The sequence below is a fragment of the Drosophila elegans genome, unplaced genomic scaffold, assembly GCF_018152505.1.
Source record: "Drosophila elegans isolate 14027-0461.03 unplaced genomic scaffold, ASM1815250v1 contig_814, whole genome shotgun sequence".
In the NCBI taxonomy this organism is placed as follows: domain Eukaryota; kingdom Metazoa; phylum Arthropoda; class Insecta; order Diptera; family Drosophilidae; genus Drosophila; species Drosophila elegans.
The window spans coordinates 19,477,011-19,504,875 of NW_024546167.1; the positions used below are offsets into that span (position 1 = coordinate 19,477,011).

Sequence of the window (27,865 nt, forward strand, 5' to 3'; positions counted from 1 at the left end):
GCAATGGCAACAATTTCTTTGGAGATCCTCAAAAAAAAGCCATAACTTCGTAATATTTGCTTTGATCGAAATAAAATTTAGGAACACCATACTATTTTCAATTTTAAATGTTTTAAAAGCTATTTAACATTTTACATTGACTACTGGTTTAAATATAAAAATTCTACAAGTATAAAAGTAGACATAACTTTGCTGCGATCGACTTGAAATTTTAGACAGAAAAATAGGCTCTATAAATAACAAAAATATTAATATAAAAAATATTTAAAAAAATCCTTTGGCAAGTAGTCCATATGCTACACCTTTTTAAGAAAAATTCCCCTTTTGAATGGACTCACCCATGGAACCGCAGCGATATCCCCGATTGAGCAGAGGCGGCGCACTGACATTGCCCAGCGAGAGCATGCGCTGCCGTCGATAGACCATCGCATCGTACTCATCCGGATAGATGGACATCCCGGTGGCCACGATGGCGTCGTGGATCTCGCGCTCCTCCTCCTCCTGCATGCACACCGCTGCCACGGCTGCCATTTTGGGGTCCTTGAGGACCTTCAGGGTCTCGTTGCTGCTGCTGCGACTCTTCCATACGATCAGGAAGACCATCAGGCCGAAGAAGCCGCCCAAAGTGGCGGCGATCCTGACGCCCGTCATCACGTCATATGTGGCGAAGAATTCGGCGCGAATTCTGGCCCGTTCCGCTGCATTTTCCGCATCTGTCAGATTTTGCTCGCCTGGCGGGAGGAGCGGCATGTAGGGCGTGGCCGTGACGTGGGCGTGGGCGGGTGCAGTGGGCGTGGCAGTGTTGCTGTGGTAGCTGCTGTTGTTGCTGCTGTTACTGTTGCTGTTGCTAATGTGGTGATTTGATAGCGCCGCCGGTGTCGGTGATGGCGACGCTGGATTCTCATGCAAGACATCAGGACTCGTGTCAATAAGAGCGGACACGTGTCGATTGCTGTTGCTGTTGATGTTGCTGTTGCTGGCGGCACGACGTGCAATGCGTTGCTGTTGCAGCTGATGATGTTGCTGCTGTTCCAGCTGATAATGTTGGTGTTGCTGCTGCTGCTGCTGCAGGTGTGTTGACTTCTGCCGATGTTGCTCCTGTTGCTCCTGTTGCTGTTGCTCCTGGTGCCGCTGCAGGTGTTGTGTCTTCTGCTGAAGTTGCTCTTCTTGTTGCCGCGTGGCGCCAGAGGCATGACTTGGATCGACTGGTGTTGCTCCGGTATTTGCTGTTGCTGTTGTTGCTGTGGAGGGCGTTGCTGCAGACGACGAGGCACGTCGTGAAAGTTTGGCCATCTCTATTCAAACATTTTCTGCAAATAAATAAATTAAATAAATTAATTAGTTTTAAATGAAATTAATTACTTTAACATTAATATAGTTTAAAAGCAATTAACCTTAAAGTGATTAATAGGCACTTTAATATTTTAAATTTAATGATACTAGTATTAAAAGTCTATAGTCTACTTTATTATCTCATAGTAATGTGAAAAACTTCTATCTCAATCGTTTATCTCTATCTTTTTTAATCAAAGAAATTACTTGTTTAAAAAAATGTAAAAAAAAAAGCATAGTTAGCTCCAAAATCCATATTTTTTTTAAAGTACAACACATCAGTGGCTTATTCTTGACGACAATTTGCCACTTTGTCGCTTATTTGGGTGAGCAAACTGTGGCCGTTTTATGCTCCTCCTTATGGACCTGGCTAACTGCCCATGAAAGTGTTAGTCACGAACAAATTGGCCATACAATATCGACGTGACTGCCATTCAAGCCAACTGTATGATGTTCCTGCAAATGGTCCAATGAAATTAACGGATATCCACTTGCGGCGAAAGTGTGCTACATAAAATATATACAAAGTACAACTTTAAAAATAAAGTAATGAAGATTTTCAGCTTTAAACTATATTATTTCCTGTTTACTTATATCAAAATTTGTTTGATGGCAAGAAAAACGTGCTCGAAATATTTTTGATTTCCAAGGATACCTCTCTTAATTTGCACTACCACGTTTCCAACACCTTTTGCTTCAAGCTGCGTTTTCAAGGAATGCCATTCCCATCCTTCGTCCTTGCACGTCCTTAACCCATTAAAACACCATCAAAAACCATCCACATTTCTTGGCGCATTCTTCAAACTTTTTAATTGTTTTCAGCGCTTTAGCTGCTTTTCCAGTTAGCCCCCCTTCCCCTCTCTCTCTAGGCAAACATTCCCGTGGGGAAATAACTTGGTAAATTTTTAACATTTTGTTGAAATGAGTAAATTAATGTAGCTCTCACGCACACACACACACACAGGGTCCTTTGCCTGTAGCATCTCCTTTGGCGATATCCTTGGATTTTCAACAAGTTGCACGCTCAATAACTGAGAAGGACACTGTAGCCTGTTGCCGTTGTGTGTGGCCATTGTCCATTGTCACTGGCAGCTAGTTGGTCAGCTTTTCCCCCTCCGCTTTTCCAGCCCCCTCCTCGCCCCCTTGAAGCCACCATCTAATTGTTCGTTTTGTATTGACAGTCGCGCAATTGCGGAGCTCCGCTCTGCTGAATTTTCTATCTGAGCTGTTCTTTCCTTCCACCTATTTTGTATGTCCTTGCAAAGAGTATTTCAATTTTAGCGAAAATTTTGTGAGGCATATACATTCTGGATCAGCATTACTGGAAATGCCTAGGTGAACTAGTTACAGAAAGTATATCAATCCGAAAGTGGAGGATCGAACCACTTCATCACATAACAAATAAATGATAAAAGTTACCATTCTTTTTTTTTATTTAATTATTTTAAAAGCAAAAGTATATAAAATTCGGCTTATTCCTTTCTTGTTCTCTTTTTTTGTTAAACAAATAGCTATATGTATGTATGTCCTGGCAAACGCTTTGTCCTGCCAAGGACAGCGCCACATTCAGTCAGTCAGGGAGCAAGAAGATGATTATTGCAAAAGTTTTGGTCTACCACTCGTACTCGTACTCGTACTGTTCCATGCCACCTGAAACCCTCCTACCTTGGCTTATTTCGGTTTTCCATTTCCTTTCCAACTTGGCCGGCAAACAAGAAAGTTTTAATGGCTATTATACATTGGCCATAATTCGTGTCCAACTTCCGTGCAAATAACGAGGGGAGAAAAAAAATGTAAAACACAATTTGCAGTCTAAGCAGTTCGGAGTGATTTTTAATGGGCCCCCACAGTTGGTGGATTCTTTTGCCGGGCAATTATTTTTGAATTCCACTAATGGTTGCGAAATTTGTCTCGTCTACTTTTCCACACAGACTCGCGACTCGAGAGTCGGTGAAAAGCGCAACTTTCCAAAGAACTTATTGGAATGGGAAAATAAAAACGAAAAACTTCTTCAATAAGGTCATTACTTATTTCACTGGACAACGTTTTTTTTTTTGAGTGATGGTATTAGATTTGTCTATAATTATAATAATTATAATTATAATTTATTTGTAAAAAGCTATAACATCAGTTTTACTTAAAATATGATGAAAATTTAAATGCATATTCTATTAAATGGCATGGTTTCATTTTTTAATATCTTTACTTTAATAAATATTTAATGTAAATTTGTAATTAAAAAATATATTGTATCTCCCTAAAGCTAGGTTTTTTTCGAAAATTTATTTAGATTTTTTATAAGCTCTCTCTAAAAAATTATATTTTTCCTGCTCTAGAAGTTATTGACTACTTGTAATAAGTTGCAGCTTCCGATTCGTTTTCTAAATAGAACATGTACAAATGCGCAAAAGAAGACAAAGTGTTGAAGCTACCGTTGGGTCTCATTGATGGATTAGCACATTTGGCGATTGAATTTGCTGCTGGGCACGGATAATTGCCTTTGGCTCAGCTCACAAAACAAAAACAAAAACGAAAAAAAGGACAAACAATATACGTAGAATACATTAACAATGTCCGCTCGATGAACGTGTGTATCAACGCCATATCGATGTCAAAGCGGGCGGTTTTTTTGGTGTGGCATTAGAACTGGGTGGAAAATGAGCGGAAAATGGGTGGCTCAAGCCAAGCTAAACAACAACAATGTGTTGCTTGTTGCGCCCTGTTGTTGCAGCATGATGAATGATTGTGGTTTTGGGCCGTCGGACAATTGGACAAATGGACGGGGAACAACGGAAAACGGACAAACATGCTGACAGGCGGCCTCGACTTGGATTTGAGTACACGGTGCGTATGCGTAATGCGTGAAAGGAGCAAAATAATAATTCATCATGCCCGGGGCAAGTCTCGCCTATATACATTACATATATGCTTTATATATATAAAGATATCTGCAGTATTTTTGGACTGTCGTATTTTTACTTTGGCAAATGAAATTGACGGCAAATCAATTGAAATTGTATATATATATATGTGTAAGCTTATACAAAAATGCTTTTGTCCGATTTTGGGGCCACGTCGAATTGACTTTGCCACCCAGCCAACAAACAATGAAATCATTCATGTGAATTGAGGCGTGCTGCCATAAATACAGAAGACATGATTTAAATAGAAACATTAAAGGTAAAGTAAATCAAAATATTAACAACAACAGTTAAAGTAAAGTAAAAACTTATAGTTTTTGTATTTTAATATTAAATGTAAATGTAAAAGTTACCCTTAAATTGGTTTGATAGATTTATCTTTACCCCAAATAAATGTATTTCACATAAATATAATAGAAAGTCCCTGCTCAGACAGCTTTGGTGATTTATTGAGCAACGATTTTCAATTCATTGATTTTTGTAACACCCAATGAATCCCTACTTAAATGTCCATCACTGTCATCACGCAGACACACACTCGTTTGAGCATCTTAAGTGTTTTACACACCCACACAAAGTACAAACGAGACCACATATACAACCACCTAAGCGGCTTAAAGGAGCATTAGGCAAATGAAAATACTCAAGGGCAAAAATTGTGTGGCCTTTTTTTTGCAATTCGATTTGCTGTCCTCCAACTTGGATTGCATTTAATATTTTTTTTAATTAGCTAAATTGCTGACTGAGCAGGGGATTTGAATATTTTAAGGGCTTAAACGCAGCGAAGTGGAGGCTTTAAAATAGTGAATGGAAAGTATTGAGTGGCTTTCAGCGATTCTGCCTGCCTTATTAGTGTCTGCTTTGTCTTGGAAAAAAGCAGGAGCACACAATGCCGCACAGTCGGGGCCAAATTATGAGAGTAACGGCATTCCACAGCCGCGCCTACAGAAAGTCCATCCTTCTTCCACACAGCCGTGCGCCATTTAACAAACATTCCGTTAATCTGCTACACTTGGCAGCCCCATGGCCACGAGCCTGCCTCCCACATCCACAGCCACATCCACATCCGCTCCTTTATCCTGATCCTGCGCCCGTACTTGTGCCGCTCGCAGCTCTGCGCTTTTGGCTATTTGTTCGAAAATACAGGATAAATTAATAAAAGTGTATATTAAAATCCATATGATACAGTAAAAAGTTTTATTAACTGCAAGTACTTTTTGATTTAAGGTAAAGTATTTAAGGAACAAATTTGATTTCATTTAATTAATCATGAAAAATATTTTAAAATGTTTTCAGCATTTTATTATATTGGTTGGCAAATATCTTTTTCAAAATATTAAAAATCTTTTTGTTTTATGGTCTCCACAAGTCATTGAAATTGCTATTACGAATGTATTTTAATTATAGCAGAAAGTATTATAAGTGATAAACGCAAAACAGGACAAATGTGTTTAAATCTGAAGCCAAAATAATAAAAATTATTTTAACTTTCCTTCAAAAGGCTTAAATATCAAGCTTTGTACTTAAATTTAAGTCTACTGAAATGGTCTATACAAATTGAATTTAAGTCACACACTTTTAATATGTACTGAAAAATAGAAACAACTGAATAAATTCAGTTTGGGCAAAAGCGCACGTACAACGAAACCTATTTGGATCATTGAATTTTGGTTTTCCCAAACATGCAAAAGGTACCAATTGCCAAATGCCTTCAGGTGTTTTAAATGTTTGATGTGGCTTGTTTTTTTTGCATGTCAGCACTGGTACTGTGTGTGTGTGTGTGTCTTACCTCATGCCGTAGAACTCGGCGATGTTGTCCTCGTTGTTACTGCTTATTGTTGTGCTTTTATTGTTATGGCCATGTTTTTTGCCCCCAGTACCGCGCCTGTTCTTTTTTGTTTGCTGTTTCATTTGGCGGCATTGTTGCTCCTGCCCCCCGCCCCTGCCACGCCTCTACCGCCCCTAAATTTATATGTGTTTTTGTGAGCTGCCTTTGTCTTTAGTGCTAAGCGTTTTACGTTTATGATCCCAACTCAGGCCCAGACACACAGAAACAAAATACAGACAGACAGACAGACAGACAGACAGAAACCCTGACTCCCGAGCTTATGTGTCGCTTACAAATGACTTTTGAATTGCATTTCGGTTATTGCCACTCATTCGAGCTCAAATTATGCACTTAAAGGCCATTTTTTGGCACCCACAAAACGAGAAAAGGCCAAATTCGATTGCCTTCTGTGTCACGTTTTGAATTTGTTCTACTTTTAATATTTGCTCAAATATTTACCAGGATTACGTGCCTGGCCTCGGCAAAAGATATTCGGGCAAGGATGCCTAGATAAGTGACTGAAAATGACGCCAGGTCGAGTTGGTTTCCCTAAGCTGTTTCTACTGCCCCATTTCTTCTGCCATTTGCCACGTTAATAATTTACTGTCAACTTGTATATTTATTGCTTAATCGCTCGGAAGACCACAGATAATGCGGTAATATGTGTGTGTGTGTGTGTGTGTGTGTGCTTGTGGTCTGTCCATAAATCAGATTCGTTTCGGCAAATGAAGTCAATTTGTAGTCAAAAGTCAATGGTTATAGAATCAGTGCTGACATTTAGAAGGCAATTTCGTTACTTTAGAACAACAAAAAAACCTGATTCGGAATTCTTTTCTTGTTTCATTAAATATAAAATATTTTTATAAGCCAACTTTTATAAAACAAAATACATTTCATACCATTTATTTATTAATATCAAATATAAACAAAATTCGAGGCCCTAATCATTATGTGATATAAAAAGTGTATTAATTTAGAAATATTTGTGCCATCACTGAATACAATATTTCATAAGCACAAACACAAAACCTATGATGTTTGTCGATATCAATAAGGATTAACTTAAATTAAAGCCTGAGAAATTGATTTGGAAGTCAATGGTAGGGGAAATTTCCACACTTAATTACATTTATTTTCATTTCACAAAATAATCATTTGGCTTTTGAGTACCAATTAAGAGTGCAATTATAGAAAATCATTACTTTATGATATAAGTTTTTGGAAATACTGAAAGATTTAAAGACGTTACTCAGTCATTGGAAAATGTAATTATACGATTACATTTATTTAAGGGCAATTCCGAAAACAGAAATTCGTCGTAAGCTCTAAGTCGCTTTAAATGGCAGATTTAGATAAACCTAATTCTTATTTCACTTGCTTTTAGAACAAGCCTTCGTAATAAAATAGCTTTCCCATTTAGTGCCAGCCAGGCCAATGATTATCCAAGTTCCTAGTAAACCTCCCTGGTGACCCATAAAAAGTGCCATTAAACGTCTTCTATGGCCAATCGCCTTGGCAGCTATTTTCTGGCCGAAAGCTTGGACGAGTAGTTAAATTAACAACTAATTTAAAACAATTTTTATGTGGCAGCCGGACAAATGGCCACCCCCGCTTCTCCAAAGGACAATGAGCCATGTCACTGGCTGTCCAAGGTCTGACACTCTGACATTTTGACTTTGGTGTCAGTTGTGGGCGGTGGTCGCCTGTCATGTGGGTGGACAAAGATGTCTAGACAAATTTATAACGACTGTTGTTATCCAGTTGACGGCATCAGCATCAGTAACAGCAAAACATTCCACAGCGGACATTTAATTTTGACACCCATAGTCTTTTGGGTCAGCCAGAGAGTGGAGTCAAGTGTCAATTAAATGCTATGCGAGCCACGCTTAATTTTGCCAGCACTATTGCTATCGCCAACACATGGCGTATACGTAATTTACTTCACCGCCACAACAAATGACATTAAGGTTGCCCCCTGCCAGCTTTTCCCGCTTCTCTTTCCACCGAATGACACTTGACTTGGGCTTCCTGTTTGTTTTGTTCGCATATGTAGCATCTGTATCCTTTACAGCGGCGTTAAAGTGCCGAGCAAAGAAGTATAATGAAAGCGCCACAAAGTATGCAGCAGAAACGCACACATGCACAGGAAATAAACGTCGCTTGAGTTAACAATTACTGAACCATTAAAGTTGTTGCCTGCCACGCCCACTGCCACAACAAACACCGCCCTCAACCTTTTGTCTAGCAAAGGCTGTCGTTGTGCGCTGGGAGAAAAAACCGTTGAAATATGAAAATATTTAGTGGTGTTTTCTTTACTTTATTCTTCACAACCAATTTTTGTTTCGTCAATAACAAAATAAATATATATATATTCTTTTGTGTTTACTTTTTACATTTAAAATTAAATAAGAAAAAGGTGGGATTAAAAGAAGAGTTTAAATTGTTTTACTTCTTAAAGTAATTTTAAAACAGAACAGAACAGAATAGGTTAAAGCGGTGTAATGAAAATTACTTAATATTATTTAGATTGAAGATTAATAGTTTCAATGGGTCGAACCAAATTTTATTTAAAAATCCTTGAACATTTTCGATTTAGAGGAAATATTCAAAATACAAAAATCTAAAAGAAAATCTACCAAATAAAGGTATTTAATAAACGTAAAATTGCTGTTGTCATTAAAATTAAAATATTTTTTTTTCTGAGTAGTTTTCTTGCAGCTTCATCTCCATTATCCTGAGCTCGCCTCTTTGTTACTCCTTGTCTTTTGTTTGGTGTGTGTGTGTGTGTGTGTGTTTGCGGGAGTGTCAACGTACAGCGTACGTGTCTGTCTCTGTGTGTGTTAGTGTGTGTCTGTGATGGTGACATGTGCCTGGCACAGATTGCACATTGTCTGCAGCAGGCAGCTCACATTTTCTCTGCTGTGGTCCTGCAACTTTTTGTCCTCCAGCCGCCATTCGCCATTCGTTTTTCGCCATTCTCTATTCGCCACTCGCCATCGCAACGACAACTACGATGGAACAAGTATTTTATGCAAACGTCGACGGCAAACTTTTGCCACAATTGAGCAAATTGCTGTCCGGAAATGTGCTTTGATTCAATAGCCAGGGGCCAGGACACAAAACTTTGGTCCAGTGACGCTGCCGCTGCCGCATCAACTAATTTAGAAGTCCATTCGCCCCCGAAGTTGCAGTTGGGTTCGCCCAAAAGTGTATTTATCATAATGCCAATGGCTCTCACCACTCCGAACTGCAATTTTGAAGAGGGGGGCAGCAGCTGGCGCCATTAACCCATTAAAAGCCCACAACAAGGACCGAAGCACGTAGCTTCCTAGCATTCTACACCTAACAAAAATTATTACATTGGTTAAACTTAAATGGAAAATATATATGAGAAAAAATTAGGTTCAACTGCAAAACTTGTAGAATTTTATTTAATGAACTGAAGTTATAATTTATTTTAAATTAACCTCCATTTCACATTATTTCGTATATATTTTTGATGTTGGTTTAATTTTAACACCAAATAATATGAGAAAATATACAATTTTACTATGAAAATTGTTGAACTTGAATAAATAAATTTTAAATATAATTTAGGTACTTTAAATTGTCCCCCATTTGGTGTCAACTTTTTGCCCAGTGTTGCAGACTGCATCAGGTAGCCGGATGGATCTCGAGCGCCGCAAACACAGCACGTAGCCACTTCTGTTGAGCACGGCCAACCCGCCAGATACAAGGGGGCGGCAAGGGGTTGATGGGGGGCTGCGGGAAGAGGGTAGTTAAGTACGGTCGAGCACGCACACACACACACACATACACAAAAGCTTCAGGTTGTTGCAGGTACTGCATCGTGGCCATTAAATCAGAGTTAACAACTGTCTGTTCCCCTTCGCACAATGGGTCAAATAAAAAGGGGATAAATATTCGTGTTTATAAGGAAAAATATTCATTTTTATAACAATGCATAACCTCTGGAAATAAGGTCATAATACAACAAATAATAAAATAACTTAAAGCTACTTACATTTTACATTACTTTCGCCTGATACTTGATTTAAAATATATAAAAAATTAAAGTTGTTATTTAAAATATCCCAATATTTATTTTGTCAACTATTCAGTCTTATATAATAAACTGTTGAAATAAAAAAAAAAATCATAAAAATGTATTCTTGTTATTTTTGGTCAAAATTTGTTGGTTTTTTTAAGGAATTGGGTTTCCGGCTTTTGAGAAAATATACGTTTTTGTTAATCATTAATATATATATGTGTAGACTCTGCTGAATTTCAATTTAATGTAAATATTCTTTAAAAGGGGTACAAGATAGTTATATACTTTACAAATTAACCGTGTCACAGACATTTACTTTATATTCCCTCCATAATTTAACTCCAAAGCCCGCCTTGAAGAAACAGCCTCCGGGTGGAAATGGTTTCATGGATCTGTCAGCTCAGCCTCTCCCCCACTGTAAGCTGTGCGCCTGACCTGTTTCCTTTAAGCCAGCTCTCCAGGAGCTGCTGCATCCGCATCAGCCATACTGGAGCTGTTAAAATCACGACGACGAAAAAAGATTAAGCTGCGGCAACAACTTTGGCTTTATTTGCAAAAAAGTGCAGCAGCCAAAAACAATTATTTGTATAAACGCAGGGGGAAAATGAGCTGGGTGGGTGGTGGATCGGTGTATATTTATTCTAAGGCCAGACGCAGAGGCCAACATCCTCCCACTACCGCCCACTTCCACCCACAAGGACGTGGAAATGGAGGGGGAGGAAAAACAGTGACAGGCGAAATAAATTGAGGGGGGTAAAAATGCCATATGCGGGAGCCACCTGTTGTTGTAGGTATTGCTGCTATCGCTGCACTCCTCCCACGCCATTTCCGTCCCTGTCTTTCACTTTTTCCCGCAGTTTTATTTCATTTCACTTTTCCATTCTCCCTCTGCCTTGATTTTCCCCATTTTCCTCAATTTTCCCAGCACAGTTTCATCTGCTGCGTTGTTTTACAGTTTGTAATTGAAAACTTTAAGCGATTTTTGCTTTGATTTTTAGCTGGTTAATTGACAAAAAATAAAACGAGTCTGAGCTAAAACGAAGCATCAACTTATTTAGCTTTGAAAAGCGTCACTTAAGCGAATTGAAAAGATTTATTTGCAAATCAAATGAAAGGGGACTCAAAAGACTAGGAGGATAATTTCGGACCAGTGGGCTGTAAATAGATGAGTAATTAGTGACATTGAATTGATTTATACGTTGGCTGACAGGTACAAATAAATTCCTAGAAATGAGAGAGAAAAAATCAAAATAAATTCTTAGTAAATCAATAATACCTTGAATTGCTTATTTTGTCTGTGGTTTAAAGGTCAGAACGAAGAGAAAGGTTACTTCCAAATGAATTACTATGGAAACCATAACGTGGCCTAGTTAGCTTAAGCTTCGAATATTTGTTATAAGTAAAAAAATGAAGTAAATAAACAATATGTTTAAGAAAAGGCAGGGACAAGCTGTATAAATAAGTAAAGTAAATTCCTAGAAATGTCACCGAAATAAATGAAATAAATTCTAAGTAAATAAATACAATTCCTTCAATAGTTTTACAAATTTGCAAGTTATTAAATTGCATGCTTACGAAAAATAAGAAAGTCAAAAACTACACAACAAAAACATTATTTTTCAGAAATAGTCTGTATAAAAAACCAAGCTTATTTTATGCTAAAAATAGGTGCAGTGACAGGAAGCTGCGTAAAAAATTGTTGGAAAAAAAAGTAGCCGAATTGACCCCGACGTGATTTGAACACGCAACCTTCCGATCTGGAGTCGGACGCGCTACCGTTGCGCCACGGAGTCTACGTGGAAAACGGTACTAGAATCACTAATATAATGCTATATTGTTGATACTCGCGTGCCTAAAAATAATACCCCACTAAATAATGCGCCCGACTTTTCCGCTGCCGCAGTTGGCGTTGCCATCGACGTCGACGTCATTGCGTTCCGTTCACTTCTACCGACCCCTCAAAATTGCCCCCCCGCCCGCAGATTAGTTTATCTCGTTAAATTAGTGGCTTTTTGTGTGTTGCTTTCAGCAATTGTAATACTATTGAAGGCCTTGAAACATGTTTACATTTGCATATTTCAGCAATAGGTATTTTTGGTTACCAAAATGTAGTCGAGTAAATTTTAAGCCTTAATAAATTTGCACATAATAATAAAACAAAAATCTAATTTCGTATTTTACCTTAATACAAAATAACTTTAATTATAATTTTCAATTGTTGTGCTAAATTTATTGGTAAACATAGTTCATAAACTTAAAGGCTCAATCACGTTTAGCTTAGATTAGATAAGACTTAACGTTGACTGCGCAGTCTGCGTTGTTGCAGCTGAATTATCAGCTTAGTTGAGTTTAACCCAATGAGGCTGAATTTAAAAACAGGTTCTGCAAAAATGAGAACTGCAGTTTGATCACTGGTAACTTGTTTAGAGCGCCAATAAGCGTATGGCAAAAAGTAATCGATTGAGGTTATTACTAACGGTTAAACCAAATTACAGTGAGGTCCAAATTTCATTATAATAAAAAAATACTTTAAGTTTAGAGTTGCTTATAAAGGAGCATGATATCTTTAATTATGTTAAATTTTACTTACAACCGATTATAATCGATTATAGAAAAATATGTCTGTATGATAAATTGGCCCATATTCGCAACTCAATAATTAGATTAAAAGACTTTAAATATTTATAACCTGCATAATAAAACATGTACTTAATATGAACAAGTTGCCACATATTCGTATATGTTTGTTAGCCTATGGTTTCATTGCTTATTATGTTTGCTTAGGCTATGGTTGAGCTTATTAAAGTTTGTTGTATTAGCCAAATCACCATGAGCAAGCACGCTAAGAAAACACATGGTATATTCCAAGTGCTTAAACTTTGGAGCAGACACCAACATTTCTTGCCTTCTCTTTAAAGATTTTATAGTTTCATGCCTGTACATTTCATGCTCTTGAATATTTAATTTACTCGAACATAAGCACGAAAGCAGATTGAGATCTCCAGTTCATAAAATACCAGAAAACAGTTCATGGGAACTGAGCGACTATTTATAGGTTCTTGATTAGTTTGCCCCGAACTTTCCACTGCGCACTTGAATACATTCGCTATAATTGTATTCAAGCGCAAATCCCCTAGGGAGCCACACGAGCCAACCTCCTGACCCTCCCGACCCCTGACCCCTACCCAAACACTCACACACAAAACCATTCATGCTTATGGAGCACACTAATAAATACTCAACAGTTGCACATTTGAAAATTTCTGTGGAAAATGAGCGCCAAAAAGTGTCTGGCGAGAATTGAAACTAAATAAAAAGCGAGATATTCGGTCGGCATTCTGTTCATTTTTTTTTTTGTTAGTTTGTGAATACCCTTAATTTTTGAAAACTTTTGAGACTTTTATTTTAATACAAAATTTGTTAAGTCAAAAGAACGGTTTGATATTTTCTAATTTAATAATAATAATAATTTTTTATATCATTGTATTTATGATTTAACTAAAACATATAATATTTAAAAGTTTGGTCAGATTAAACACAGAAAATATTTAACGACAAATACTTTAAAACGTTACCAAACAAGGTTTCTAAAACAAACTTAGTAAGAAATATGTAAAAATTAGTTTTAAAATAATTCCATAAATGTATTTGCAAAGTCTGTAATATTTTGTAGGATATTCTTAGTTTCGACCCAATTTTCTCGCCCTTTCTTTCAGAATTTTTTCTCATTTCAGCCGCAAACTTTTGCAGCTCGTCCTTTCACTGCGCTGTCTGTCATTGTGTGCTGCAGTAGGTGTCTGTCCGTGTGTGCCTGTGTATGTGTTTGTGTATGCCATCATGGATGTTGGATGTTTGTATGTGAGGAGCGCACGGAACTGCCAGCCAGGCGCTCAGATAACTGCGTAGGCATCCTGGCGACTCCACGTGGCGATATCCTGGCGCAATGTGCAAATGTGGAGGACTGAGAGAGCACTCATTAATAAGTGAGCAGCAGCTTCACAAAGAGAGACACACAAAACAGGACGAACAGGAGCAGGATATCAAGCAAAAAAACAAAAAAAAGGAAAATATATAAACGCACGGCACACACTGACAAAAAAGCTCGCATAAAATCCGAGAGTTAATGGCCACCCGAGTTTTTTGCTCGTTTAAGTAGTTACTGCTGGGAGTTCCCCAGCATAAGCTCTACTTAATTCGTTTAAGGACTTTGTCCTCCTAGAAAGCAAGGATATCTCACTCAGCCAGAGCGTGACAACAAATGGGAAAATGTGGAAATGTGGGTGGGCAACGAACCGGGGAACATTTGTGCAAATTCCCTCTTAGCAGGCAGCCTTAAATGAAGTTACGATTTAGTTAGCTTCCGGTTAGTCATTTCATATGCAAATTTCTGACTGCAGTATTGCTGGCAACAAAGAAGCTAAAATAAAAGTGAAGGTTTCTTGTTGTTTTACCAAATAATTATTATTATTTTTTGCTTTAATTGCTTACTAATAAAAGTTAATCACGTTTAAATTAATGTCGTACTTCAGATTAAGTTTAAACAATTAATAGAAGTACTTAAAGTTACTATCAAAATTGCTTTTGCATTAACATTGATTAAGTGTGACAATAAAACTTGGTTAACAGTTAAGACAACAATTTATGGGCGAAAAATGTTGTCGTAAATACCGATAAGATATGGCTGTGAATATCTATAAATATAAATGGCAATAAATGACATATTGGCAAGTAGTTTACTGATGTTGTAATATTTACCAACTCGTTGATAAATAAATCATTGCCTTCTAGCCAATTTGTCTTAGATAATCTAAATCAATTTACAACCCAAGTCAGGCACTCATAACTTTAGCCATTGGAAAGTTAAGAAATTTTCCGTAACTTGGTTAACTCGAAGGAATATTTCCCAAGGTGCCTGCCTGCCTCGATTTTATACTTCTCTCATTTTGTTTACACTTTCTGCTGCATGTGTGGATGTGTCAACAGTTCTTTTTAATTAACTTTACAGCATCGACGGCAGTTGCACAAACTTGTTTAATTAAATTTCGCCATTGAAGCAGCTAATTAGATTTTTAAAACGCCACCATTGTGTGTTGTTGTTGTTGTTGAACCTGCCGCCGATGTTAATGATGATGTTGATATTTTGCCCTGTTTTTACTGCCCCGTTGCCGCTTAACATAATTTTTGGCGAGCTGGCCATAAAATAGTTACAATTATGTTTGCTCAGTCGGCTGCGGGCCCTTTTTTTTGTTGGTTGGTTTTGTTCGTGGTCGAAGGACTCGTCGGTTCTGTAGAAGGGCTTGTTCGAGCTCTCTTATAAAATAAAAAGAAAACAAAAAGAAATCCCGAAAAGTAGGCAGTATAGCTTAGATCTTATAGTCAGAATGCTAGCTTGTACCAAGTGCAGCCCATCATGATCAGGTGGCGCCCTCTAACGCGGGAACCCGAACTTTGTCGTACTGGCAACGCAACAAATGCAATCAGCTGAGTAGAAGACAGTGGTCTGTGGTCAATATCAATTTTGACAGAGCCATATTTCCGTTTTGGGGTAACCTGCTAAGCTCACGGCTTTAGCTTACTTTTTTCGATTTCCACCGCCAACGATACAAGTCGTCCGAAATAAATTTTCTCCACCAAGCAGACCGACCTCGTGGTTTGGCTACTTGGTTAGAAAAATAAACCAAATCCATTCGAATAACGCAACACGCGTTCAACGGTGGCGGAATACAGTGAACTATCAGAGGCCAATTTGGATGCTGGATTAGCACCACCATATTCCTCCTGAGACCGCGCCTAACCTTAACCGCACTGGCTTACAATACTGCCCAGTGGCCATAACGTAGCACTGCCTAGCAGCCGTAGCCCGATCAGCGGCTACACAATAGCCAGTACAGCAGAGCAGGTGCAGCAACAGCAGGGCTGCCCAGCAGCCCGAATAAGCCCCGCTACCCAGTGGAAATAGAGCAGGTGCCGCAAACCCAGGGCTATCTTCAGCAGCTATACTAAAGCCTAGATAGGCCCAACAAGTTGTCCAATGTAGAGCAGCAGCCGCAGCAGCATCAGCAGTAGCTGTTGCTACTCATCCTAACCCTACCCCAACATAAATCTAATGCACGTTGTTGCTATATTTTTTTCAGTTTTTATAAGAACAAATCTACCTAGTATGCATATAAATATTCGATAAAAAAATGTAATAATTATAAATTACAGTTCTTAATTTGCTGTGGTTCTAAGATATTAGAGAGAAAAATGATAGGCAAAGAGATCAACGTTGCTGCTGCGAACCGGTGAAAATTTACAGTGAAAAAAAATATATATAAATAAAAACTTGGCAAAATATATAATATGTGAATGTGCTAGTAAATGTGTAATCCCGCAGTTTAAACGCGCAAATTTTATAAAATGCATATCTAAAATGTTAACGAGAAAAAAAAATTAACAAATTAAAAGTGAACAATGCCGAATCAAAACTAAAACATTGTTGACTAAAATTAAACCCGACGACCATATAACTAAATAAACATGCACAAGAAGTCGCCGCTGCCAAAGATCTTTCGCCGCCGGAGTTAATCGACTGTAAGTTACCTTTATCATACCTTCTTTCATTTCCTTTATTTAGTTATTTCGTCACTGGTCAAACCGCATAAAAATATATTATGTTTTGTTTTGAATATGCATATTTGAGCGTTTACGCTGTGTTGCTGACCGTTGCTTGCAGTTCTAAAGCTCTGTTTTAATAAACGAGGGCAGATACAAAAGTTTCTTTTCTTAAGATTTACACGCGCAGTCACTTATAAATTTAAACCCTTAAATATTTACAATGATCATCTACTATTAATCTATATAAGATTTTTATATAAAGTTATATATATATAGCAATTATTATTTATACATATTAATCCCGTTCTCTTTCAGCAACTTTGAACTCTTTGCAAATTCTCGATAAGAAAATAAATAGAAAAATGAAAGGAATTAATTAGACAATTTTTTTTTAGGTATATAAATAGAACTGAATTTTTTTGTGAAGCACTAATTTAAAAAAAATAAATTTTTTTTTTAGAAAAAAAAAATAAATAAATAAAATCGAAATGATAGAGAACTTTTGTTAGAAATAAAATTTACCTATATTTAAAAATTCTTTATAGTATTGTTTAAAAATTTAAAACCACAAATATGAAAAATTTATATGAAAACCGTTTATTTTTCTACTGTGAATTAATATTAAACTAAATAAATTTATCACAGAATAAGCTTGTATGAAACAACAACAAAAATATCTCAGCCCATATGAAAGGGATAATTCGTAATTATAATTTGTAATAAAAGAAAATGAATTTTAACTAAGTTTTCTCCTTATCCGGGGATCATGGAAGTCGAGTGTCGTTTAATAAGTGATTGGTAGTCACTCCAAGGGATCCTGAAGAGGAAATGTTGGACCATTAGGATCATGGTAGGGTGGGCACTTCGCCTTCTTGGCGTAGTAAAAGGAGTGATGTTTTGGCAAGTGTATCTCTCACGTTTTGTTTTGTTTTCGTATTCTAATCTTTCTTCAACCCTTTTCTTTTATTTTTTTTTTTTTCTCTCTAGCTTCCTCAATGTACCCAAATGAATAGTACGCGAATTTTAAGTTATTTTTACTAGCATACGAGCATTATAACGTGGCGGTTTTCTTTTCTTCGTTGACCCACCCCATGCCGACCAGACAAATGAAAAGCCGAGGATGACGCGTACTCCGCAAACACGTTAATTTTTCCACCAGCTCTTTCCTAATAGATCGTTATATGCTACAGAAATAATTATGGCGCCCAAACGTGTGAGGCCCGACCTTGGCTGGCCCCGATATAGAATAATTAGTCAACTTCATCAACCAGTGCGTAATTTCCAAAAACCACTGGAGACTAAAAATATGGTCAGATTTATTACTTTTCTTTACCTTTTCTAACCCAAACAGAACTATTTGCACCTTGACTTTGATTTAACATGTATCTGGATTAGCGTACTATTAATATAGAAACGTTCCGAACAATTTTAATTTCGATGAGTTGTTAAAGAGAAAACAGCTAAATCAAGTAGGAACCTGCGATTGGATGTGGATATTTTAGAAGATTTCTATCACCTGCCACGCAGCAAAATAAAAACTCTGATAGGCTTTGGAAGTACAACAGGATTAGATACACTTTTATAATAAGAGTTCTACCGGTACTTACAGTATTCTCGAAAGGTGCTTAGGGTTTCCAAAACGCTGCTTTAAGATACGAACTAATCTCTTGCCAGGACTATAAGCTTGGATCTAGATGGATATTAGTGGCAGTACCACTTTGGAATTTTTGTTTTTTGTTCAATTTAATTATTGCAGGTTGCAAACAAGTAAAAAGCGTAACAGAGGTGTGCCAGAGTAGAAGCGTTAGTTAGTAGCTTTTAACGTTTTGGATCACACATTTGTACGAACGTTGGATTGTCTGCAATAGTTAAACCTAATTTTTGTTCGTTACTCTTTATACACATGCTTAAACAATTAGGATTACTAGACACGAAGATTGTTTTGATTCCCGGAAAATTATTTGTAATTTAAAAAGAAAAAAAAAACTTTTTAAATAGTGAGTTATCTTTTTGATTAATTATAAGAAAAATTTATGATTATTAAGAAATGTTAGGTGAAGAAGAACCAGCAGAAGATATTTCCGTCAGGGCAAACGGTGACTGCTTTATTTGTCTAAGAGGAATTGAATACGCTGCTCAGTTATTATCTGCTAACTGTGGTCATACTTTTCATCGAGTTTGTTTTAACACAAAGGTTCGAAATCATAAAAATTGTCCTGTGTGTAAAGCAGATTTAAAATCCGGTAGTGAAAGTGCAAGTAGACCATCGAGTGCATTGGGTAGGTCTCAGATTGATTTGAGCAAGGAACTAGCAGGAAATCCTATTACAGACGACTTTAACATGGAAGAGTTACAGCAAGCCGTTAAGGAATCTAATAAAAGAACGGAAGCTTTAGCAGAAACTATTAGCGCTGGGTTTCAACGAATGTTAACTCTTTTGGAAAACCAAAAGCAAGCCTCAGATGCTGGTAATAGGCTAATAGAGAGTGATGAGCAGCTTCAAGAAAGAGGGAACTTCATTGCAGCAGGACATTCTTCGGTTACAGGAAATCCTCCTCCAATAGAAAGTAGGCCTGTAGCAGAAAATTCATCTCCAGTAGGCAATCGTTCTACAATAGGAAATGAGTCCGAAGCTAGGTTTTTGCATATGAATACAGATTTAAGACCAGATCGTATTAGCCAGATAATGATAAACTGGAAACTGCGGTTCTCAGGTAGGTCAAACATGTCGATTGATGAATTTATATATCGACTTGAAGCCCTTACCTATCAAACTCTAAATGGTAACTTTGATCTAATATCTCGCTACATAAGCAATATATTAGACGGAAGTGCTAATGACTGGTTTTGGCGTTATCACAAAAGCGTTCAACTAAGTCAGGGTACTAGATCATTGCAATGGGTCAATTTGCGTGCCGCTATGAGAGCTCAATTTAAAGACGAACTTACGGATCTCAACATTCGCTCAGCAATAGATCGACGTAAGCAGAAGGAAAACGAATCGTTTGATGAATTCTATGAGTCGATCGTATTGTTGGCCGATAAACTATCGGTTCCATTGTCAGACCTAGCATTGTTGGAAACTTTACGGGCTAATTTGCTGCCTCAAATTCAACATGAACTTCTGTATGAAAAAGTGACTAGCACAGCACACCTACGTCACTTAGTTAGAACTCGTGAGGTATTTATGCTGAGCTTGACAAAGAATAAACCTACATCGCAAAGGTCACAACTTCCTGTGCGACGTACCATTCACGCTGTAGAGACGCATGGCGATTGCGAAGAGGATTTCAGCGATGAAGACGAGAGTCTTGAGGTAGCAGCCATTAATTTGACTTGCTGGAACTGTCGAGCGAAAGGCCATCGGTATCAAGATTGCCTTTGCGAACGGCAGGTGTTTTGTTACGGCTGTGGTCAGCCTGATACTTATAAACCATCCTGTACGAAATGTACTGGCTCAAAAAACTTAGTAGATCGTGCACCAGTGGCAAGTGCACGGAAGAAACAAACAGCGAATACGACTCAGACGGATTTGTAGAGCCACCTCAATCTACAAAAACCATTCTACCAGACAAAACCACAAACCTGCCAGTACCAAAACCTTTCCATTCACCACCAGCAAGAAGAAAAAGATCGTGCTTGCGAATCAGTGAATACTATAGGAAAATTAGAAATGAAAAACAGGCCTTGATCTCAGCCATAGTCGGTCGCGACGTACGTCCTTATGCCGAAGTCACTATTTTTGGGAAACAGATGATAGGGTTGTTGGACACCGGCGCATCAATCAGCTGTATAGGAGGAGACTTTGCCAACGAACTTTCTTGTCGAAATGTAAATTTTAAGCAAATGTCGTCAAATGTGCGCACGGCAGATGGTCAGTCACAGACTATAATTGGTAAACTTAATGTAGACGTCACTTATCGAGAGACAACAAAGCGACTAAATTTGTACATCGTTCCGTCACTTGTTCAGTCGTTATATTTAGGCATTGACTTTTGGACTGCATTTGATATGTTACCTTCTGGATTGTCAGTCCGAGACGGTATTGCTAGCGTAGCATGTCCGAGTGTAGAAGAAGCTGTTGCTGTTTCGCAACGTAATTTAACAGAGCACGAGCGTACTTTATTGGAAAAAGCTATTCAATCATTTCCATCATTTTCTGAAAAGGGTCTGGGTAAAACAAATTTGTTGCATCACGAAATAGATGTAGGTAGTACAAAGCCCATTAAACAACGACATTATCCAGTTTCCCCTGCTATCGAAAAACTTATGTATGAGAATATAGATCGTATGATTGGCCTTGGAGTCATTGAAGAATCCAATAGTTCGTGGTCTTCGCCAGTTGTGATCGTAAGAAAGCCCGGCAAGGTGCGCCTCTGTATAGATTGTCGTAAAGTCAATGAGGTGACACGAAAGGATGCTTATCCTATGCCACTAATAGAAGGTATTTTAAGTCGTCTACCAAAGGCTGAGTACATCACTAGCCTGGACCTAAAAGACGCGTATTGGCAAATACCACTCGACCCTGATTCTAAAGACAAAACCGCCTTTACAGTTCCCGGGAGACCTTTATATCAATTTAAAGTCATGCCTTTCGGCCTTACGAATGCCCCTTCAACGATGTCAAAGTTAATGGATCGCATAATCCCAGCCTACCTTCGAAATGAGGTATTCATTTATCTGGATGATCTCCTTATAATTTCTGATACTTTTGAGCGGCACATAAAGGTGTTGCGCGAAATTGCAGAAGCATTGGAGAAAGCAGGTCTTACCATAAACGTTCAAAAAAGTCGATTTTGTGTACCTGAAGTTCATTATTTAGGCCACATTGTTGGTCATGGGACCATAGCCATGGACGTTGTGAAGATTGAAGCTATTAAAGAGTACCCCACACCGCGGTCGTTAAAACAACTTCGTAGATTTTTAGGTATGACCGGGTGGTACAGTAAGTTTATTGAGAATTATGCTTCAATAACTTCTCCGCTTACAGATTCCTTAAAGAAGAAAAAAACATTTACGTGGTCTAGTGCAGCTGAGCAAGCATTTCAGGATCTAAAAGCAGCAATGTGTAAAGCTCCTGTTCTTCATATGCCAGATTATTCACAGCCATTTTATATACATTGTGATGCTAGTCACACTGGAGTTGGGGGAGTTTTGATGCAAGTTAACCAAGAAGGAGATGAAATTCCAATAGCATTTATGTCACGAAAACTTAATGATTGTCAGCGAAGCTATTCCGTAACGGAAAAAGAATGCTTAGCGGCCATTCTGAGCATAAAAAAATTTCGAGCATACGTAGAAGGACATACCTTTACGGTAATAACCGACCACGCTTCACTAAAGTGGCTGATGTCGCAATCCGATCTAAGTAGCCGCTTAGCGAGATGGGCACTCAAGCTACAAGGATATAGTTTTACCATTCAGCACAGAAAGGGTATTAGGAACGTAGTTCCCGATGCATTATCACGGACGTTTACTGAGGATTTATCTAGTTTAGAAATCGAAAACTTCATAGATCTCTGTTCACCACAATTTCAGTCAAAACAATATCAAGAACTAAGAGCAAAGCTAATGCAAGCTGAAAAGCAGTTTCCGGATATCAAAGTCGTGAAGGATTGCATTTATAGAAGGACAGAGCATGCGTCGGCTGAAAGATTAGCGGATGATATGGTTTGGAAACTATGGTTGCCACAAGAACTTATCTCGGTCGCTTTACAAAAAGCTCACGATAGTCCGTTATCCTCGCATTGTGGGATTAATAAAACACTAGAAAGGATTAGACGACACTATTTTTGGCCAAATTTAGTTAATGATGTTAAAGATTACGTCAACAATTGTTCAGTGTGCAAAACTACTAAGCATGCCAACTATGTTCTTAGACCTCCTCTGGCTAAAACAGGTGAAACCCAGAGGTTGTTTCAGAAACTATATATTGACTACCTAGGCCCTTATCCTCGATCAAAATCAGGATATGTAGGAATTTTTGTGGTCCTTGATCACTTTACAAAGTTTCCATTTCTAAGGCCAGTTAAAAACTTCACAGCCGAAGCTATTCTTAAGTATCTAGAGGAAGACTTATTCCATTGTTTTGGAATACCTGAAGTTATCGTGTCCGACAACGGAGTACAATTTAAATCCAAAATTTTCAATAACTTGCTTAAAAAGTACGGCATACAGCATGCTTACACCGCAGTGCATGCTCCTCAAGGTAACGCGTCAGAGAGGGTTAACCGTAGCATTATCGCTGGAATCAAAGCTTATGTTCATCCAGATCAATCCAATTGGGATGTCAAACTTAGTAGCATATGTTGTTCGCTTAGATCCAGTTGGCATTCAGCTGTTAACAACACACCTTATCGACTAGCTTTCGGTCAGCATATGATCACAGAAGGTTCTACATATAAACTACTAAGAGAACTGGATCTGTTAGAGGATCGTGCTATTCAAGTCAGTCGAGATGATTCAGTCGATATGTTTAGGGGAGATGCAGTGAAAGCTATGAGGCAACAGCAACGTCGGAATGAAAAATCGTATAATTTGAGAAGCCGAGAAGTGTCATATACTGTTGGCCAGGAGGTGTACAGAAGAAATTTTCAACAAAGCAAGTTTTTGAAAGGTTTTAATGCCAAGCTAGCGCCAACGTTTGTGAAAGCTAGAATAAGAAGGAAGCTAGGTACAACCTATTACGAACTTGAAGACCTCCAAGGAAAATCAATAGGAAAGTACCACGCAAAAGACATAAAGCAGTGATAAATGTTGGCTCTCCAAGCGTGTATCGCACATTGTGTGTTTATACCTCCCAAGTGCGATTTTAGCGGTGGGGACTTGTAGAAGGGCTTGTTCGAGCTCTCTTATAAAATAAAAAGAAAACAAAAAGAAATCCCGAAAAGTAGGCAGTATAGCTTAGATCTTATAGTCAGAATGCTAGCTTGTACCAAGTGCAGCCCATCATGATCAGGTGGCGCCCTCTAACGCGGGAACCCGAACTTTGTCGTACTGGCAACGCAACAAATGCAATCAGCTGAGTAGAAGACAGTGGTCTGTGGTCAATATCAATTTTGACAGAGCCATATTTCCGTTTTGGGGTAACCTGCTAAGCTCACGGCTTTAGCTTACTTTTTTCGATTTCCACCGCCAACGATACAAGTCGTCCGAAATAAATTTTCTCCACCAAGCAGACCGACCTCGTGGTTTGGCTACTTGGTTAGAAAAATAAACCAAATCCATTCGAATAACGCAACACGCGTTCAACGGTGGCGGAATACAGTGAACTATCAGAGGCCAATTTGGATGCTGGATTAGCACCACCATATTCCTCCTGAGACCGCGCCTAACCTTAACCGCACTGGCTTACAATACTGCCCAGTGGCCATAACGTAGCACTGCCTAGCAGCCGTAGCCCGATCAGCGGCTACACAATAGCCAGTACAGCAGAGCAGGTGCAGCAACAGCAGGGCTGCCCAGCAGCCCGAATAAGCCCCGCTACCCAGTGGAAATAGAGCAGGTGCCGCAAACCCAGGGCTATCTTCAGCAGCTATACTAAAGCCTAGATAGGCCCAACAAGTTGTCCAATGTAGAGCAGCAGCCGCAGCAGCATCAGCAGTAGCTGTTGCTACTCATCCTAACCCTACCCCAACATAAATCTAATGCACGTTGTTGCTATATTTTTTTCAGTTTTTATAAGAACAAATCTACCTAGTATGCATATAAATATTCGATAAAAAAATGTAATAATTATAAATTACAGTTCTTAATTTGCTGTGGTTCTAAGATATTAGAGAGAAAAATGATAGGCAAAGAGATCAACGTTGCTGCTGCGAACCGGTGAAAATTTACAGTGAAAAAAATATATATAAATAAAAACTTGGCAAAATATATAATATGTGAATGTGCTAGTAAATGTGTAATCCCGCAGTTTAAACGCGCAAATTTTATAAAATGCATATCTAAAATGTTAACGAGAAAAAAAAATTAACAAATTAAAAGTGAACAATGCCGAATCAAAACTAAAACATTGTTGACTAAAATTAAACCCGACGACCATATAACTAAATAAACATGCACAAGAAGTCGCCGCTGCCAAAGATCTTTCGCCGCCGGAGTTAATCGACTGTAAGTTACCTTTATCATACCTTCTTTCATTTCCTTTATTTAGTTATTTCGTCACTGGTCAAACCGCATAAAAATATATTATGTTTTGTTTTGAATATGCATATTTGAGCGTTTACGCTGTGTTGCTGACCGTTGCTTGCAGTTCTAAAGCTCTGTTTTAATAAACGAGGGCAGATACAAAAGTTTCTTTTCTTAAGATTTACACGCGCAGTCACTTATAAATTTAAACCCTTAAATATTTACAATGATCATCTACTATTAATCTATATAAGATTTTTATATAAAGTTATATATATATAGCAATTATTATTTATACATATTAATCCCGTTCTCTTTCAGCAACTTTGAACTCTTTGCAAATTCTCGATAAGAAAATAAATAGAAAAATGAAAGGAATTAATTAGACAATTTTTTTTTAGGTATATAAATAGAACTGAATTTTTTTTGTGAAGCACTAATTTAAAAAAAATAAATATTTTTTTTTAGAAAAAAAAAAATAAATAAATAAAATCGAAATGATAGAGAACTTTTGTTAGAAATAAAATTTACCTATATTTAAAAATTCTTTATAGTATTGTTTAAAAATTTAAAACCACAAATATGAAAAATTTATATGAAAACCGTTTATTTTTCTACTGTGAATTAATATTAAACTAAATAAATTTATCACAGAATAAGCTTGTATGAAACAACAACAAAAATATCTCAGCCCATATGAAAGGGATAATTCGTAATTATAATTTGTAATAAAAGAAAATGAATTTTAACTAAGTTTTCTCCTTATCCGGGGATCATGGAAGTCGAGTGTCGTTTAATAAGTGATTGGTAGTCACTCCAAGGGATCCTGAAGAGGAAATGTTGGACCATTAGGATCATGGTAGGGTGGGCACTTCGCCTTCTTGGCGTAGTAAAAGGAGTGATGTTTTGGCAAGTGTATCTCTCACGTTTTGTTTTGTTTTCGTATTCTAATCTTTCTTCAACCCTTTTCTTTTTATTTTTTTTTCTCTCTAGCTTCCTCAATGTACCCAAATGAATAGTACGCGAATTTTAAGTTATTTTTACTAGCATACGAGCATTATAACGTGGCGGTTTTCTTTTCTTCGTTGACCCACCCCATGCCGACCAGACAAATGAAAAGCCGAGGATGACGCGTACTCCGCAAACACGTTAATTTTTCCACCAGCTCTTTCCTAATAGATCGTTATATGCTACAGTTCCTAGCCAGCATAAATTAGCATAAATTTCGGGTCTCATTTTGGGGCAGCGCAAGCTGAAAATCGATACGAGAAATTCACAAGCGAATGGCAACAAATTAATATGATTAATTGGCACGTTGCTGGTGCGTGGAAACAACAGAAAAAGGGGGAATTAAAAGGCAAAGCATAAAAATCGACGATGAAATGCTCTGGAAGTCCTTAATTTGTAAGTCAAATTTATTATTAATAAAAATCATAAATTATACAATCAGCAAGTTAATTTGTTTTTTTTTAAAGTCGCTAAAAGATTTTAATAATAAAAAGCCTTTCCTAGCTTAAATTAGGATACCTATATAGAAATGGCTTAATATATGTATTTAATTTATTTTTCTCAATGCTATCAACTATAAAATAAACTAAAAAAAAGGCGAATATACCCTTGCAAAATCACTGTTACCCTAGCATATTGTGGCTAGCGGCATTGGGAGTTAACTCGGCACTGGGATCGAACCCCAGACCCACCGCACCTCTCAGCAAACAAAATCACAACGAAAAGCGCGCTGACAGCGGGGTATCCAGTGGGGCTTCCATTGGGTGGGAGGTCAAAGGGCATTCGGTGGCAGAAAAAGGGGGCCTTTGAGGTTACGCGCGAACACTGGGGTGGACTGAGGTGGGGCCATTGATTGACAGCACGTGTAAAAATTGATGTCGGAGGTCAGTTGGGGCAGGGGTCACTCGGAGGTCGAGCCAATTTGATAAAAACTGTGTTCGCTGAAAAAGGGATTTTCATTGGCAGTTTAACTGGGTGTTAAATTGCCCAACAACTGCGGCTCTGCAAAAATATCGAGTATCGCAAATATTTAACACACCCCACTTTCGAGTAGGTGTGAAAACACTCGAGAGTACTTGTCTGAATGAGCGAATATACATAATTCAATAGGTGCGTTAAATTAAACAATTTCGATAATGGTTCAATGATGAATTGAGTAAATCGAGTATACGTGTAATATATAAAAGCATCATTAAAAAATAAAGATAATTGGTTTCAATACAATTGAATAATAAATCAATTATAAATCTTGTGAGGATAGAAAATATAATTATTTAGCATTAAATAAATGACAAAATCCTGTATCTTGTAATATTTTGTATTGTTTTCTTCTGAGAGTTGGGATTTTTTTCCTTTTGATCAAGGAAAATCATTATTTGGAAATGATTTGGAATAGAATTATTGTTTTCCATTTTTCATACCATACGCAATTATTTGGGTACAGTGCTTTTTGGTAGCTCTGCCCAACGAGTTTTCAGCGAAAACTCATTAAAAACAGTTCACAAACCATGATTGAATTTGCCTCAGTAAATCCGAAACCCGTAAAGTTCTCAAACTTTTTGTTGTCCTTGGAGTTCCAGTCAAAGTTTGCAGACGCATCCCAATCGGCCATTTATTTCGGAAAGTTCTCGACGAAATTAAACCAGTGTTCGTGCATAACATTTGGAATTAATTCAAACCGAGCTTTTTGGCATAGTGAACTTAATAATTGCGCTTGTTAAATATTAAAAAGCCAAATGCACACAGCGGCTGGAGCGAAGAGTCAGCAACAGGCAGCAGGATATAGACGGGATTTTATACGAGGACGCGCAAGGTTGGCAGGCGTAACTATAAAATTCATTGAGAGCAAAGTTAAGCGCAAACTAAAGCAACAAGTTATGCAATGTCACGGGGGGGGGAAATGAAGGTGGGAAGGTGGAAAATGGGGCCATGATGTCGTGCCGTGTAAGCGTCACTTAAAATGAACCGAAGCCGTTGCTAAAACGTGCTCTGTGCGCA

General features: G+C 37.8%; 1 protein-coding gene and 1 non-coding gene across 8 annotated transcripts in view; both read right to left on the bottom strand.

The window, feature by feature from the left end:
• The window catches only part of LOC108134972 (mucin-5AC), a 69,649-nt gene that overhangs the window by 5,505 nt on the left and 36,279 nt on the right, over positions 1-27,865 (bottom strand). For all 7 annotated transcript variants that reach the window (XM_041710170.1, XM_041710168.1, XM_041710165.1 and 4 more), the window contains one exon: positions 339-1,310. In XM_041710170.1, the coding sequence (XP_041566104.1) occupies positions 339-1,293 (955 nt within the window). In that variant the 5' untranslated portion in view covers positions 1,294-1,310. The remainder of the gene's footprint in view (positions 1-338; positions 1,311-27,865) is intronic.
• Positions 11,854-11,925, bottom strand: Trnaw-cca. The gene has a single exon. It is a non-coding gene; the product is annotated as a tRNA-Trp (tRNA).